Here is a 16,428-nt window from a genome sequence, read left to right on the forward strand (position 1 = left end):
AGGGCACTTTATAATCCAGATGTGAAAAGCATGTGTTTAGTTCATCAGGGTCCTTCATCTATGCAAATGCATGCAATTTCAGGAAAGAAGGTTTTAGAAAGGAACTCCTGCCTTCTGATAAGAATTCCTAACAAATGAGTCCATAACATCCTCAAAGGCATGCAGATATGGAACCATACAGAAAGTCTAATTCTCAATATCCTTCAGAAAGACAATGATATCCTTAAGCCATTAACAGCCAGCTTCAGGAATCTCCACTGGTAAGGGAACATGGAAGCAGGTACTTTGTCCCCTTTCCCATTTTCAAATAAAGGGGATGATTTGATGTTTGTTAACTCAGTGAGTCTGAGAGCTATGTCTTATGTACTGGATGCTCAACTTAAATTTAATGAGGTTGTCATGGTCCTGTGTCACTTAATAAGACTTTGGGAGAGCCAGGGGAACTTTTCTTATACAGAACACAAGGACTTCTCTTCCCTAACTACTCATGTGATTCTCATATCTACATAAAACCCACCGCTCTTGCCCTGGTCCATGGCTCAAGTGCTCTAAAACCGTAAAATGGTCGATATTCTCCATCTTCCCAGTAATAGAGGTGAAGAAGGGCCGCAGAGCTGTCAGCAGTATCATGAAGCCAAAGCTTTCCGAAAGAATCTCATCTAGGTGCATTAGTACAGATGGTTAAGAAGAGGAGCCCTGAACACACAGGTTACTGAAATGGGGCCTGTGCTACTCTCATTAGAGTAGCTTTGCTGAGGACCATGGAAAACTGTTTTGTAGGCATAAGTGGGACTATGGCCCAGCATAATAAAACTCCACTTTTCTCAGGAAAAGAAGGAGATTTAGGACTTACTGGAAATGACATCATTTCAGTAACATTAGTGCAAGTGACCACATGTGTGGCATATTTACCTGGCTATGTTCATGTTTAGACCACTGCGCTACGTTGCTAAGTCCTCAGTTCCTAGTTTACTGTACTCTGGTTTTTCAGGCGAGTTCTCACTATTTGAAAGATCATGTCTTCCTATGGGGCCACTTACCATCACACACTCGGGTGTCCTCGTTCAGGTAGTAGCCCGTTGGACAGCGGCACTGGAAACTGCCGAAAGTGTTGATACACTTTCCCCCTTGGCACAGCCCTGGCAGCTCCTGGCACTCATCAATGTCTATCAAAAGAAAACAAAAGAATTTCTTCAGCATTGTAAATATATCCAAGGAAATTCAAAATGTGCACATTTTAGGAGGAAGGAAAAAGAATTACCTTCCAGTATTACAGTGATAGGGTTTGGGCGAAAGCCTTCTCCTCCAGGGCACAGAATTTTGTACTCAGCTATTGAAACAAAAAATTTGAAGAGAGTTATTTCAAATCTAAAATTTCTAGAAATAATATTCTTAAGAGAAATGAACTGAAATATTCACTCTCAGGAAGCTTTAGCCCTCACTCCACCCAGCTGAAGTTAAGTTGACATCTTAGTGCACACTGGTCATTTTCTAAGGGTAGTTGCCAGTGTCCTCAGTCTTCGGACCCTCTAATGACTAGAGTCCTTATGTTCTTCTGAACCATTTTGTTCCTTATCTCCATCACTATTTCTTTTAAAATGTTCTCTTTCCCTTTTTATTTTCCATTAAACTCATCTCCATTTGTATGTTCTACTCAGCTTTTCTTCCCTCGAATCACAGCTCCCATTAGTAGTGTTCCTCAGCCTGTCTCCAAAACTTTTTCCAAACAGAGCTTAGGTAAAAGTGCCTCTTTGGGTTCCCATCCCACTGCCCTCCTCAATACCTAGAGAGCGTTCTTACCCCTCTATTTCTACAGATGGCAATATTAATTCTCCTGGTTTCCAAAAGCAACTTTCTATAGTGTCTTTTATTCCACCATTCCTCTATTCCTCCAGGTTTTCCACTCAGAAACATTTATTCCAGTGCCATGCACTGGCACTGTGATACACATAAGAACACACGAATAAGAGTGACCCTAATTGGCAGCAGCATCTTTTCATAATCATGCTGGTCCTTCCAAATCTGATCATCCCTGCCCTGGCTTTCTGAAATCATATGTACCGTGTGCATATGTGTAAGTATGTACACATTCTCTTTCTAATTTTGATACAGATTTGGGGTGGGTGGTTCTTTAAATCGAAGGCTCAATTTAAAATTGCACAGTTATCAGTCCCCTTTTCCAACATGAACTGATCCATCTCTCTGAAAAGAAGAGGGAAGGCAGTGCCTGCTAAGCTCTGGGGCCCATACTGGGGACTTTATCCTAGGAGGTATTCTACGATGCTAAGTAACTTGCCCAGGGTTACATGGAAGCAAGTGGTAGAGTTCGAATTTGAACTTGGTGTGCTCTTTGGCAAATCATAGACCATGTCTGCTCTTGTTTCTTCTATTTTTGAGACTTATGTTAGACTATAGCTCTGATGTTTGGGTAATATTTTGCCTATTAAGCTGCGCACTCCTGGAAGATGCAGGATCTAGTCTAATTCATCTTTGAACATTCAAAATAGGTGCAATAGGTACTTGACAAACATTTTCAGAAGAAACGAATAAATGACCCTTCTGCAAGGAAAAAATTGAGTGCCTCCTACAATACATCCCATAAGCAGCAGCCTCTGACTTTTGCCAAAGAGGTGGCATATGACTGAATTGTAATATAGGACTCACTTAGAAAAACAGAAAGTCCTTTTATTTATTTATTTATTTATTTTGGAGATGTATTATTTATGTTTTAAAAATCACATTTGAGAGCTTTCTTTCAAGCCCCACCCTAAGAATGGAATAATCTTCCATTTAATAGTTGCTTAATGAATTACTTCTCTTTTGCCCAGGGATACTCTGAGTTTGTTCCAGAGTTTCCCAAACCACCCGACAGATAAGAAGAGGAGAGATCAACCCATGTGTCCCTGGAAGGGAAGCAATTGGGAAGAGCAACCTCACCTGGAAAATCTTTAAGCCATGCTATCTGCCTGTTTCTCAACAGAGAGAAGTGAGATACTCCCTGTTCCACCTGAGCTTTTAGTGAAAGACAAAAGGGGCACTTTCTGATTCCCAAGTAGGAAATGAGGTCCCTCCATGGGGCGAGAACATGATCTCCCTTTCCTGATGGAGGCATAAAGACTACAGGTGCTCCCTCCCTTGGTGAGTATGCTTGGAATAATAAGGAACAGGAGGATGCCCACTTACTTGTGTTCACAGCAGGGCACAGCTCACAGGGAGTACCCCAGGCTCTACCCAGAGAACAGCAGCAGGAAGCCTTGGAAACACCAACTCCGATTTCATTGCTACAGGCTGTATCTCCATTGTCTCCTCGGGGCCGAATATCCAAATAGCAATTTCCAGAGCGGGTATCTATTTACCGTATATAAACAAAAAAGTGTCATGCAGATTCTTTCTTCTTGAGGGTTGAAAATTTAAACTAATTTCCTAAACTGTTGAAAAACTATGATTTCCTTTTACTTAGAAACTAAAACATGTCCAAGAATATATAATAGGAATTTTCTATATTATTATTTTGCAAATTTTGAAAATAGGATGTTCAATACTATTTAAACATAATAAACAGCCTGCACCTCTGAAAACTTTTTAAGATCTTACCAACACAGCCAACTCGAGTAGGATTCAGCTCAAAATCAGGTGGACAGTCACAGGTATAGCTGCCCGGAGTGTTGATACAGTTCCCACTGATACACGTGGTTGGATCCAGACACTCATTAACATCTAAAACCAAATAGCCAGGGCCAGAATTACCAGTGAGTCAATGTGGGGCCAACATCACCATAAACCACGCCACCCAGTCTAGGGCTCCCAACAAGAACTTTTAAGAATCACTAGTTGTAATTATACCTAGAAATGTCATCCTCCACTTCTGAAATAAAACCCCTCAGGAAGGAAATATGTCATAGTCTTTGATCTCCCCCACCCCTAGAACATATTGACTATCCAAACTTGTCATCAGGATAAAATATAACTTTGGAACTAGGAAAAATATTCCAGTGAAGGTAACTGAAGGCAAAACATTGCTGTGACCTCAGTTAACCAAAATTTCAGACACAGGTTTTGAAAAAATATATTTAATATGTGTGGCTTGTTATTTTGTCAAATTAGAGCAAGATGTCCCAGAGAACTCTCTGGAGCAGGTAATTTCTGCTGTTTCTTCCACATAAACGCATGGGGCTTAGAGTGTGTCTTCAAGTCTGCAAAGAGTCTCTCTCTCATCACTGATGCTGAGTTGAATGTTTCCCTTTCAATTTCTATTCCAAAAATTTGTACAGAGTTCCAGATATTTAGGACATGGGTTTTGGCAAATACCACCCCTGTACAATCCTTCTGTCTCTTTTGAACACTTAGGAAATAATCAACACTGGATAAATGGATTCAGAGAATAGAGGTTGGGGACTGGGGACACCTTGTCCTTGGGTGTTCCCTGTGGAACTGGTAACCCCCCCATGGGTTCCAAAACAAACAATTCTTTAGCTCAAATCTCACATAAATTTGGATGGACAGGGCCAGGCCAAGAGAAACAAGGTTAGAATGATGCTGACAGGGACTGAGGTTGACGAGAAGGCATGCACCATGGAGAGGTGACTTCCTGAGGTCTTCTAGAGACCTGATTGGTGTCATCCTACTGCTTAGAAAAGTAGGATATATGCCTAGAGAAGATGTGGGCCTAGGGAGGAATACTCCAGTCCATAGCATTTGTGGGGAGGAGGTGGTGGTGGTGGTGGTCTTGATCTGGAGAGCCACTGAGTCATGGCTTGTTTAGGTGGCTAGAAAAAAAATTCTCCTGACTCCTAAACTCCTACAGAATGGGACCTATTTCCTCAATACCCTTGAACAGAAGGGTGGACCAGGAGAATTACAAATGGCTGTCACTACCAAAGAGGACTAAAGGCAATCTGCTGGGTGCTTGTGGCTTTTCTAATTTTTTCCCTTATATTCCCTGAGAGTCCTTGTTCTTCAAGAAAATGTCTTATACATTAGAAATGGGTAATGACTCTCTGTATCAGCACTCTGGTGACCACTGTCAGGGGCAGGGGTGGGAAGAAGTGGGTATTGCAGTGTAAAAGTACAAGGAGAAAACCCTTGATCCTAGAGCATGGCCGTCTGAAGAAAACTCTGAAAATGCACCCATGAAGAAAAGGAAATGGCTGGGAAGCCATATGGCTGGAGCACACCGATTCCTCCACAGCCAGAAGAGCAATTCTAAGGCTTCGAGCTCTGTTCTTTCCTGTCTTTGACTCTTTCCTCTGCATCTTCATATTTAATCAGTTCCGAGTCTGAGAATATGTAGTCTGGGTTCCTGTTCCCTCACCCTGCTTTAGTTTTCTTCTCTGTCTAGTCTTGTATGGTCCCAATGATGCCCCAACTGTAGGGTTCCCTGGGACACCTGGGAGCCAACCATGATAACAGATGTCTTACCTGTGCAGTTTCCACCACTTCTGTCCAGTTCATAGCCTATCTCACACTCGCAGCGGAACAGGCCGGGAAGGTTGTGGCAAGTTCCAAAGACACAGATGTTTGGAAGGGAGCACTCATCAATATCTTGAGGGAGGAGTAAAAAAGGGAGAAGTTAGATTCATTTTTTGCTAAAGAAACTGCCTACTATAATTAGGCAAATCAATATCAGTGTTGGGAAAATGAAGTCTACCTGAGCTAAACAGGTCAAGGGAGACTAAGTTCTTTTGGTTATTCTTCATATATATATGGTGCTTTTGTTGTGAGATTAAATTTTAAGCATCACAAAGACTTTTCTTTGTGATAACTTTTATAACCGGCTTTATAATCCTTGCCCCTAGTACTATGGTATGTGCTTGGTATTGATAGACAGCTAAAAACTGCAGATATCCCCTCCAGGCCTCTGCCCTGCTTCACATTAATATCTGCTTATGCAATTGTTACATGGGCACATTTTCAGACTTGAGACTGACTTTAAATAGCCATGACTACTCTGCCAGTGGTGATTTATATTACGAACAAACAAACAAAACTTTTCCTTATAGCATTAAAAGAAGCAAAACTTTCACCGTGACTATTTGTATTACCAAAGGTGGCGCAGTACCTGTTTTCCTTGGATATTTGGAGTAACAAAAGTAAACAAGGCATCAGGCACATGATCAAGAACATAATCTAGTTTCTTGCCTCAGAAGGAGTCTTACATCAACTCTGCATATTAAATATAAGCTGTACAAAGAACCCAATGGTTCCATAACAAAATGAAGTATTTTCATAGAAATACATGAAGAAATTGGTATATATGTTATAGCTGAAGACTGATTCTGAGTTCACATCTTGTTAACGAGCAATGACTATTAGCTAATACATTAATCAGGACCTTGTTTAAACTTCCAAATGATGTTATCACTTGTTTATTTCTACTGAATTCTTTTTAGTTCATTGTAGTCACTAATTATTTTCAAGGAAAAATAATGTGCTTTAAACTTTTAAGTGTTGGTAAAGAGAAGAATCTTAGTTTCCTAACTGAATTTATCCTTAGCCAACAGGTCCCTGGGGTCCTGTTTGACCAACACTTCACAGAAAGACAGAGTCTGGAGCTTAGGGACACCATGATACATGGCATTAGTCCAGGGGGTTCTCTACTGAGCAGGTTTGCAAAATAATACTCCATGTTCATATATGTTAGATGTTTAGAGAATGTTCTGAGACATCCTCAGGTCATTATTTTGTATAAGGAGAAGACTATCTGCTCTGTCATTATTTTAAAGGCTTTATTTCTAGAAACCAAACCATGGTAGAAATTGACAACTGCATTTATAAAGATAATCCTCCAACAGCACACTAAGGGACCTAATGTTACTTTGAGTTCTTTTCCCCCAGCATTAGAAACAGTTGAGTCTCACTGGGTTAGTCACACTTGGATATTCTCTTTTTCTTATTCCTGATGGTATACTCCTGCAGACCATTGGCCAAGACTGGATGTGTAGCTTATGGCAAGACAGCAGACATTTTTCTCTGCCCAAAGAGAAATGGTCCTGCTGGAGACCTAAACCCTCCACAAACCGAACTGACCAACTTAGATGTGAAGCCCCAACAAACCTCAGTTTTTTAAAAAGAAAAGCACCAGAAGTGTTAGGATAACCCAATCTCATGGAGTTCTGCAAGATTCCCAGCAGCTTCTTCAGCAGTTACCTTCACAGGCCTTTCCATCGGCACTGGGCACGAAGCCCATGTCACATTCACAGCGGTACCCTCCAGGGGCATTGAGGCACTGGCCATTGCCACAGAGATTCAGGTTCTCAGAGCACTCATCAAGGTCTATAGGCAGAAAGAAGCACAAGTCATGCTTTCTCAGATTCTACAATTTTTACAACTGTCAATGTCCTGAGTGCAGCCATGTTTTGTCATAACTTCTATTTGATATATTTAAACTCATTTGCTTTTCTCATTTGAATGCTAATCTTTTTTTTTAAAATTTTTTATTGTTGGTTGTTCAAAACATTACATAGTTCTTGATATATCATATTTCACACTTTGATTCAAGTGGGTTATGAACTCCCATTTTTACCCCATATACAGATTGCAGAATCACATCAGTTACACATCCATTGATTTACATATTGCCATACTAGTGTCTGTTGTGTTCTGCTGCCTTTCCTATCCTCTACTATCCCCCCTCCCCGCCTCCCCTCCCCTCTTCTCTCTCTGCCCCCTCTACTGTCATTCATTTGTCCCCCTTGTATTATTTTTCCCTTTCCCCTCACTTCCTCTTGTATGTACTTTTGTATAACCCTGAGGGTCTCCTTCCATTTCCATGCAATTTCCCTTCTCTCTCCCTTTCCCTCCCACCTCTCATCCCTGTTTAATGTTAATCTTCTTCTCCTGCTCTTCGTCCCTACTCTGTTCTTAGTTACTCTCCTTATATCAAAGAAGACATTTGGCATTTGTTTTTTAGGGATTGGCTAGCTTCACTTAGCATAATCTGCTCTAATGCCATCCATTTCCCTGCAATGAATGCTAATCTTGAATGTGCAATAAACTTGGGGTTCAGATTCAGAATCTCAGATGCTAAAGTATCCCTAATGCTGTAAAATGAATATTAAGACAAGTGAATTATTTTAGTCCCCTTCAAGAAGGGTCATCCACATGGATGACATATCCCTGACCAGAAATAACAAGTCCATCATGAAACTGCAGGTTCATGATGACAAAGCACCATTGAGCAGAAATGATTTCAACTATGATAAAACTTTCAGTGAGTTAAAAAAATTCTAAATGAATCACTTAATAAGCCTTAACCTCTTTTGTGCTTAAGTGACATCTTATTAACAAAGTGTTCAGGATAAATTAATGTTTTAAGTCATATAAGTAGCTATTCTACTTGATGCCAAGTAATGCATCTCACTGTTATTTAATCCCAAAGCTCTGACATAACAAGTGCCATTTGTGTATATATGCTATAAGTATATGTATAGTTTATATACAATCATGTCTCAATCATATATATCAAAATATATGTAGTAGCACGTTAATCTTGTGACTGTTAATTAAAGCTAAAAAGGAAGAACATTTCATTGATATATTATAAGACTGGAAGTGGATGAATTCCTTAAAGACATTATGGATTGTTACTTATACCAATATAAAATATTGATTGTGATGAAAATGGCTAGTAGAAGTAAAATGTACACTGTTCTCACCCAGAACATCTCACCCTTTTTCTTTACATAGCTTCCTACAGCCAGTTTATCCCTGAAAGCAAGTTATCAGTGAGAACGAGGCACAAAAATACAAAGGTGAAGACATGTAAAAAGAAGTGTGGTTTGTTTGAAGCTAAAAACACCATCATATGCAATAATATATATGAATGAAAAATATAATGTGTGTGTGTATGTGTGTATGTGTGTGTGGGGAGAGGGAGAGGGAGAGGGAGAGGGAGAGGGAGAGGGAGAGGGAGAGGGAGAGGGAGAGAGAAAGAAAGAAAGTTTCTGAGACCTCTCTAATTCCCTAATTGACCTGGCTCCAAATCCAGTCTGTTTTCTGTTAACTGACTCAGACTTTTAAAAGAACTGTTAGTCTGAGAGATGTGGAATACCTTGCTTTTTGGACTAAGGTTTCCCCAGCTGTTTTCAGGGCAAGCTTACCTGTGCAAGTGAAGCCATCACCTGTGTATCCTTCCTTACAGAGACAGCGGTAAGATCCCATGGTATTCCTGCAGTCTGCATGTTGGCTGCACATGTGGGTTCCATTGGAGCATTCGTCCAAATCTGAAGGAAAAAGGTTCATATTTTTATTAGCACAAAGTGTGGCATTTAAATTCAATAGTGCACAAATTAAATTTGACTTTACAGGATTAATATTTTCATATTAATTGCTTGTTCCTGACAAGCCATTGCTGAATTGCTATTATTTTCCAAGTCACCTGTGCACTTAATGCCATCTCCAATCCATCCGGGGCTGCAGCTACATTTGAAGCTTCCTGCCGTGTTGGTACATACAGCATGTCTGCCACAGTTGTGTGCTCCAATTTCACATTCATTGATGTCTGGAAAAATAACCAGTGGTTTAGAAAAAAAAATTGGCACAAATGCCTTTTTTGGTCTTTAAATATCTAAACAATATTCAAAAGCTGACCAGCCTTCACACTGGCCATAGAATAGTACAGATTGGTTTAGTATCCACATGTAAACTCTCCACATACTCAACAGCTTCACATTTCAATTTATAAAGAACTATTTGATAGTATTTGCTATGATTAACTCTAATTATTTTCCATATTTTAATGTAAGTGTCTAGTCAACACAAAGAAAAATAAACTTCTTTCCAGGCAAAGACCTTAAAAAGTGAGTTGCCAAAAGAACTTCAGTACTAATGCTTATGGTTAATAAAAACATTTCTATTTCCAATATTTTTATTATTGTCTACTACAGAGTTATGATGCACAATCTTTTCATATCCTACGTACACAAAGGAATACAATGTTTTTGATATACCAGAAAACTTGCATCATATTAATATCAGATATATTTTATTCTTAAACTTCAAACATTTTTATTATAATTATGCTTTATTCCTGTACACTGTTCTCACCCAGAGCATCTCACCCTGTTAGGTATTGCTCATTCAAACATATGCAGAAAATGTTCCTTAAGGAAGATGTGAACCATTTTACTCTAGTTTCTGAGAGTCCTTCCACATTGGAGAGCCAAGCTTTCTTGCATATTTCATGTAAAACTCAAGTCAACCCAGTGGGAATTGTGTCAGAAGGAGGAGTAGCAGATCAGGGTCACATTACTACAAGATGCCAAATTCTCTAGAATTTTCCATTCTTCAAAATTCCATTTCCACATTTAGCCAACAGAGACTATATCACATAAAAGTGTTATAGAAATATAAGGTATGAAGTGAAATATGTGTATTTCTCCAAATTAACCCATTACATTAACAGGTTACCCTCATAATCAACTTTGTCATTTATTAGAACAAGAACTCACAGATAGGATCTATGACTCTTAATGAAAACCAATACTTCACACAAAACTTAGGTCAAGTAGGATAATTTTGACATATAAAATGTTGCAAGAATTTCCAGGGATCACTTGAATAGTGGCATGAGAAAGAAACTGGGCAAGCAACTTATGTTTACCCTTTTGTTTACTTAAGAAGCCCAATTAAATGATTTGAACGTGTTTGGGAAAATGCTGTTTGCCAAATTTCCATCTGAAGTCCTGAAATGGTCCTGGGATTTTTGGCTTCTTCATAGCTTCTAGAGCAAACATAAAATAAAACAATGACAGATTTCTCCTGCAGAAATTTTTTTTGTAATGTCACTAATAATCACAAGATGAAAATGTGCCAGGAAGAATGTCCTTAGAATTACACGTATGGTATAACTGAATTTTAACATGCACTTACTGAGTACTTAAGGAAGGTTGAGGGAGGCTTGCAGCTTTAGACTTGTGACAGGGAGCTTTAACCAACTGAATAACTGAGCACTGTATATTCCAAGGCAAGGAGGAGGAAGGCCAACCCAGGGACAAGAGTGGTGAGCAGGTCCAGGGATTCAGAGGGTGAGCCTTCCTATGCCCGACATATGCATTTCCTATGCAGAACTGGCACAGATGCATTCTTTTTCCTCAGATAATCACTTCCCTCAGAAGTAAAGGCACAACCACCACTTTTGGGCAGTCCTGCTTTAATTTCACTTCCTATTTGTCAGGATTGCTGGCAAATCATCTTAGGTGTAAACAATGAGCTTCAATTGCATAAGTATTCAAAGGCTTTAGACTTTTAGAGAATCTAGGAATTTTCTAAGTGGAAAGAACTCAGAATCCCACTCTCCCCATCCTTAGTTTGTCAGAGGAGGACACAGGGGTGGGGTCCCACAGACAGTGAGGGACAGAGCCAGAAAAGGCTGGGATTCAGTTTTCCTGTCTCCTGATTGGCATTCTTTCCTTGGGGCATAGCTGCCCAATTGAGCCAATTTATTTCTTTAGGAACTTCAGGATTTTATTCTAAACTGGGCTTTAGAGAGTTCTTAAAATTTGGTAAATATCGACGGACTTACAGGAATATGAATCTCTTCTAAGCACAATTTTCAGAGATGATCAGAACCTATCAATGTAGTAATTCTGTAATCTTTTCCTTTCCAATTTTCTAAGGCCAAAGATACCTTTATTTTCATATGGCTTTCATCTTCCATATTTAATCTGGCATTTAAGAAAATTTTCATTTGGTTTAAATGGAGAATCTCCCATTATTATTTATTTTTAACAATATGTTAATTTTGTAATTAAGATTCTAATTTACAAAATATTTTAAATTTTTACTGAAATGTTTTCAAGGTAAAAAAAATATATATTTGTAAGAGACTGTGTATCATGGGCTTTGGGGTGCTAGGAGAGGGTAACTCAGCCAACATTCACTTTTCCATTTTGTGACCATTTGTGTAAGTCACCTTCTTAATGCCTTACATTCTCATTGTGTAAAAAGTGAATGAGAAAGATAATATGGTCATAAAATAGAGGCATTTCTGAATAAAATGTTTTTACATGTGTGTGTATGTGCATGCATGCACCAATTATTATTAATTGCTTCTATACCCAACTTGGGCCTAGAGATGTACTTCATTATAGAGGTAATAAAAGGGGAAACTGAGCCATAAGGAAAACAAACAAAATCACTGTATTGAAACACTTCAATAATGTGAAGGAAACCGCCCACGCTTGCCAAGAACATCTCTTTCTGTGCAAATGTTCTCTTCCCCCACAAGTTTGCTCCACACAGAAAATTCCTTTTTAAGATTAAGAATATGCATAAGCCAAGAAAAGCAAAGAAATTCAAATTTTAGGCTGACACTGCAACCTCCTTAACCCCACCAATCCTTTGCCACAAGGTTCTATGAGCCCCGCTCCCTTGAAGGGCAAGGGCATGGGCTGAGCAAGCCCTGGGTGCAGGCTCTGTGTGCCCCATGTGAGTCTGCCACTCAAGGGAGGATTTGTGCTCTGAGCTGCTATGGCCTGGTACTGACATACAGGGAGAGGCCATATCACCCACACAGGGCCTGCCTTCCGGCCACCTGAACCTCCATCACGTGGATCCTGATTCAGCAGAGCTGGCACACTGCAGTCTCCATTAGGGCTGAGGAAGAGGATGTAACAGCAAATGGAGAGGCCAAGTGCAAAGGCTACTTGGATTTCTTAGTTTGGATTGAAATTTGGGCCAAATCTATTAACCGAACACCCATGGAGTTTTCACAGGCTGACAGCCAGAGGAGGAGAATTAGCAATGATAAGAAACTAGAAGGAAATGAACACCAATTCTCACTGACTGCTGGTGGATGAAGTCCATGATTTTCTCCCATGGACTTGAGACCCACCAGAAACATTTCTCACATGAAAGGAATCAGATAGTTGGAGAAATGCATTTATCCAGAAACCCAGCTATTTTAATTGAAAACAATTCTGATTTTATTCTACCTAATGGCATGCTTTATTCACTAAGCATATGATAGCAGGTAGGTTCTTACAAAGGAGCTTGTGGGAGCCAAGACCTGCTCAGGATGGCAACCAGCAGCAACCTTTTTTTTTTCTTCTTCCAATTACAATTATGTAGAATGAGCAGCAGGAGGCTTATATTGGGTCACAGGAAAATTGCAATCCAGTCCGCTTCAGCCAAGGATAGAAGGGCTGTGCTTTAGGATTCCAGCAAAGGAACATTCTCTCTTGGTTAAATCAAACATTCCTCTCATCGATACCCACAATTTGGACAAAGCTTAAGGAGAGTAAAAGAAACCCTGAGCATCTGTGTGGGCTGGGAATGTAAGTCAGTGGGTGGATTCTTAACACTGCTGAAGTGATTGGGGGGAAAGCCATGTTTATTTGTTAAAATGGAAACAATCAGTAATGACAAGGAAGCTGAAACATTTGGACAAAGCTGTGATGGAGCCCAGAGGACATTCTTCAGTTCTCATGAAACAAAGCTCCTCCTTATGAAATAGCATGCATGTTTTCCTAATTCCTTTCCAGAGTGCTCATTAAAAAAAAGTCTATATAAACAAATAAATAAGTAGACATATTCCCTTTGTCTATGATCACAGCACAGTTCTTGAAGTCTGTATTTGCTGTTAGTTGTCCTGTGGCTTGATTACGCAATTAGGCCAGATACATATCTCTATTTACATTAGTTGCCTGGAACATTATAGAATTCAGGGTTCTACCCTTTAGATGAGAATATCACATTATGTTACTGATGTCAAAGGGGTCACGAAGCTCAAGTCTTCTTCTAACAGTGCTAAATGAATTTTATCAAACTGAAAAATCATCCAGGTTGCAAGTTAAAAAAAAATGGGAGGAAGCCATTGACCTTTTGTAAAGCTAAAGTATTTCTTCAAATTCATATCTAGTTTCCGTGGCATTTACTAAAGGGCTGCTGTTATTAATATAAAACTGATGTCATCTCATCTAACATGCAGTACACAGCTCTTGTCACCAAAGCCTCAATATCTCTGTAAATTCAATTATGAAAAACAAGCCTTCAATATACAGAGTAAAATTTTTCCTTTTTTAAAAAACTGATTTTAAGCATGTGCCAATAGACAGACAGTAATGTAGAATTTTTGCTGGACTAGAAATTATGTCTTTCATTAAAATGGCCTCCAGACCTGGCGTCTGTATGCCTCATTTAATATGACAGCAATAACTCTTATTTATTGGTCAGCAGTATGCCAAGGGTGTTATATACATTATATCTCATTTACCTAAAATGATATTAACATGGCATGAAAATTTTAGTTTTCTTCATGGTAAGAGATCTAGAATAATCAGTCACTACCTACGTCCCAATTGGCTGAAGTTTGGAGAACAAAATTCTAGAAAGCCTTTCTTTTAAGCAATGGGGACTGTCCCATGAGATGAACTTCTCCCTTCATTTGTATCACTGCCCTTGCCCTGAACTTCAGTGAGCTCAGCTGAGCCAGACAATGGTGTTACCCTTTAATAGGTAAAACACAGCATAGAGCTATCCTACCTTTTCCTTCATTACTGGCAGACCACTGCCGCTTACCAAGTCCTGTATTTACACTCAAAGCTAAAAATAAAGCTTGAACCACAGACATACAGAGCTAACATCACTTGGACCTGTGAGGCCACATGGGGGAGTTGAAATTTTAAACACTATGCCATTTATCAGAATGGACCCCTAGTCAGGCTTCCTATGAAGAGCAACATAGCATGAAAACATTTCAGCTTTATGCTTCTTTTCATGGTTTGGATAGAGTCTGTCAGTTTTGAACCAACAGCAATATTACTGCCATTATTCCATGTGTTAGTAAATTTGACACAGCACCATCGGCCAGTTCGTGAGGATGAGAGATATATTTTAGTGCTTTCTTGAAATATGTTGATACTGTGAAGAGGAAGATCTGTACATTTACCACTGCCAATCTGCAAATATTTTAATGTTTGTTTTAAGTCACAAGGGCTTGCCAAACTGGCTTTTGGAATTAAAGCATGTTATTTGAAAACAAAAAATTATACGGTTACCTAATTCAAGCTTACCATCGTCTCCACTATGTTTTAAATTATGTTATATGCCATAATCTGTTATGTTAATATATTACCATGGGAAAAATTTATTATGCTATTCCATACACTTAATATCATTGCCTCATGTTTGGAAATAGCAACTGAACACTTAAAAAACAATGTCATTGCCATAGAGTGACTGCTTCCATTTGGCATTTAACAAGATGGTCTCCTACAAATATTGTGAAAGATTTTCTCGGGTGCCATTGGTATTAGACAAGCAAAACTGCAAATGATTCAATTAGCACTTCACAAGATTTGTTAAGTCCAATGAATAAACACTTATTTGGGTAAATTGATACATCAAAGTGCTCTAATTTAAGGAATTGGAAGATTGGGGAGAATTGATGAAATGTAGGAACTCTCAGATGTATTTATTTAAAAGACAAGTTCAGCTATACAACCTTAAATGAAATATTGGCAAAGGAGATTATTGAGAAAGAAATACTTTGATAAAGGGATATGAATATTTGATAATTACCATGTTCACTATTTAGATATGAAAATTAATTTTAACCTTTTAAAAATTGTATCATTTGTAGTGTTATTCTATACATCTTTTTTTTCTACAGGAAAAGAAAAAAACTACAACTTGGAGCTAATATAAACTGGCAAATTTCAAAGATGTAAAAGCTAAATTTAATGGAAAGTGGTATACAAAACACTTTATATTGCAGTCAAAATGTTAGTAGTTTTAAAACTTGTGTTAATCTATAATTATGATAGCAGCCTCTTAACCACTTTTTATTTTATTGAAAAAACCCACACCTGTACAGCCGGTTTTCCCTTTTTTGCCTGAATAGCCCATATCACAGTGGCAGATGAATGAGCCTTTAGTGTTTTCACAGGTCCCACTTAGGCAGATATTCGGATTTAGGTCACACTCATTGACATCTGTAAAACATAAATGTTATTAATATACAAAACTGTTTTATACAAATTAATACTTTCTCTCTGAGATAAAATAAATATGTCAAATAAATTAGAAAAGGTGAAATACTTTCACTCAGCAAAAATATTATTAAGTACTACATTTAGATGTTTTCACTCAGCAAAAAAAAAACAAAAAACAAACAAACAAAAAAAACCTTAAGGATCCCAGTTCACATTGGCTTTCGAGATTGCAGGCTAATTACATAAATTGGCTTTTACGTGGTCTAAAAGGAGGGGCTCAGGTGATCAAATAAGGATCAACTCAAGGGTGAGTGTAGAGCTTGTTCATGTGACAGTCTAGAAAACTTTTTAAAACAGCATACTCTATTGCAAAATAAAAATTTTAATTCAGTCTGCCAATGCTGATAATTTAGTTTCCATAGTTTAAAGAAAAGATAAATTTGCTAAGTGTAAGTAATTATAAACTCAATTTCTTTCCCAAGTTAAAAAATTATTT

The 16,428-nt window shown here is 38.5% G+C and overlaps 1 protein-coding gene across 1 annotated transcript in view; it reads right to left on the reverse strand.

Moving 5' to 3' along the window:
• The window catches only part of Fbn1 (fibrillin 1), a 223,642-nt gene that overhangs the window by 51,325 nt on the left and 155,889 nt on the right, over positions 1-16,428 (reverse strand). The window contains exons 32-40 of the mRNA XM_027925732.3: positions 15,807-15,932; positions 9,377-9,499; positions 9,099-9,221; positions 7,147-7,272; positions 5,419-5,541; positions 3,595-3,717; positions 3,184-3,348; positions 1,262-1,330; positions 1,041-1,166 (exon numbers count right to left, since the gene is read on the reverse strand). Of these exons, the coding sequence (XP_027781533.2) occupies positions 1,041-1,166; positions 1,262-1,330; positions 3,184-3,348; positions 3,595-3,717; positions 5,419-5,541; positions 7,147-7,272; positions 9,099-9,221; positions 9,377-9,499; positions 15,807-15,932 (1,104 nt within the window). The remainder of the gene's footprint in view (positions 1-1,040; positions 1,167-1,261; positions 1,331-3,183; positions 3,349-3,594; positions 3,718-5,418; positions 5,542-7,146; positions 7,273-9,098; positions 9,222-9,376; positions 9,500-15,806; positions 15,933-16,428) is intronic.

This window comes from Marmota flaviventris, chromosome 2 (genome assembly GCF_047511675.1).
Source record: "Marmota flaviventris isolate mMarFla1 chromosome 2, mMarFla1.hap1, whole genome shotgun sequence".
Classification (NCBI taxonomy): domain Eukaryota; kingdom Metazoa; phylum Chordata; class Mammalia; order Rodentia; family Sciuridae; genus Marmota; species Marmota flaviventris.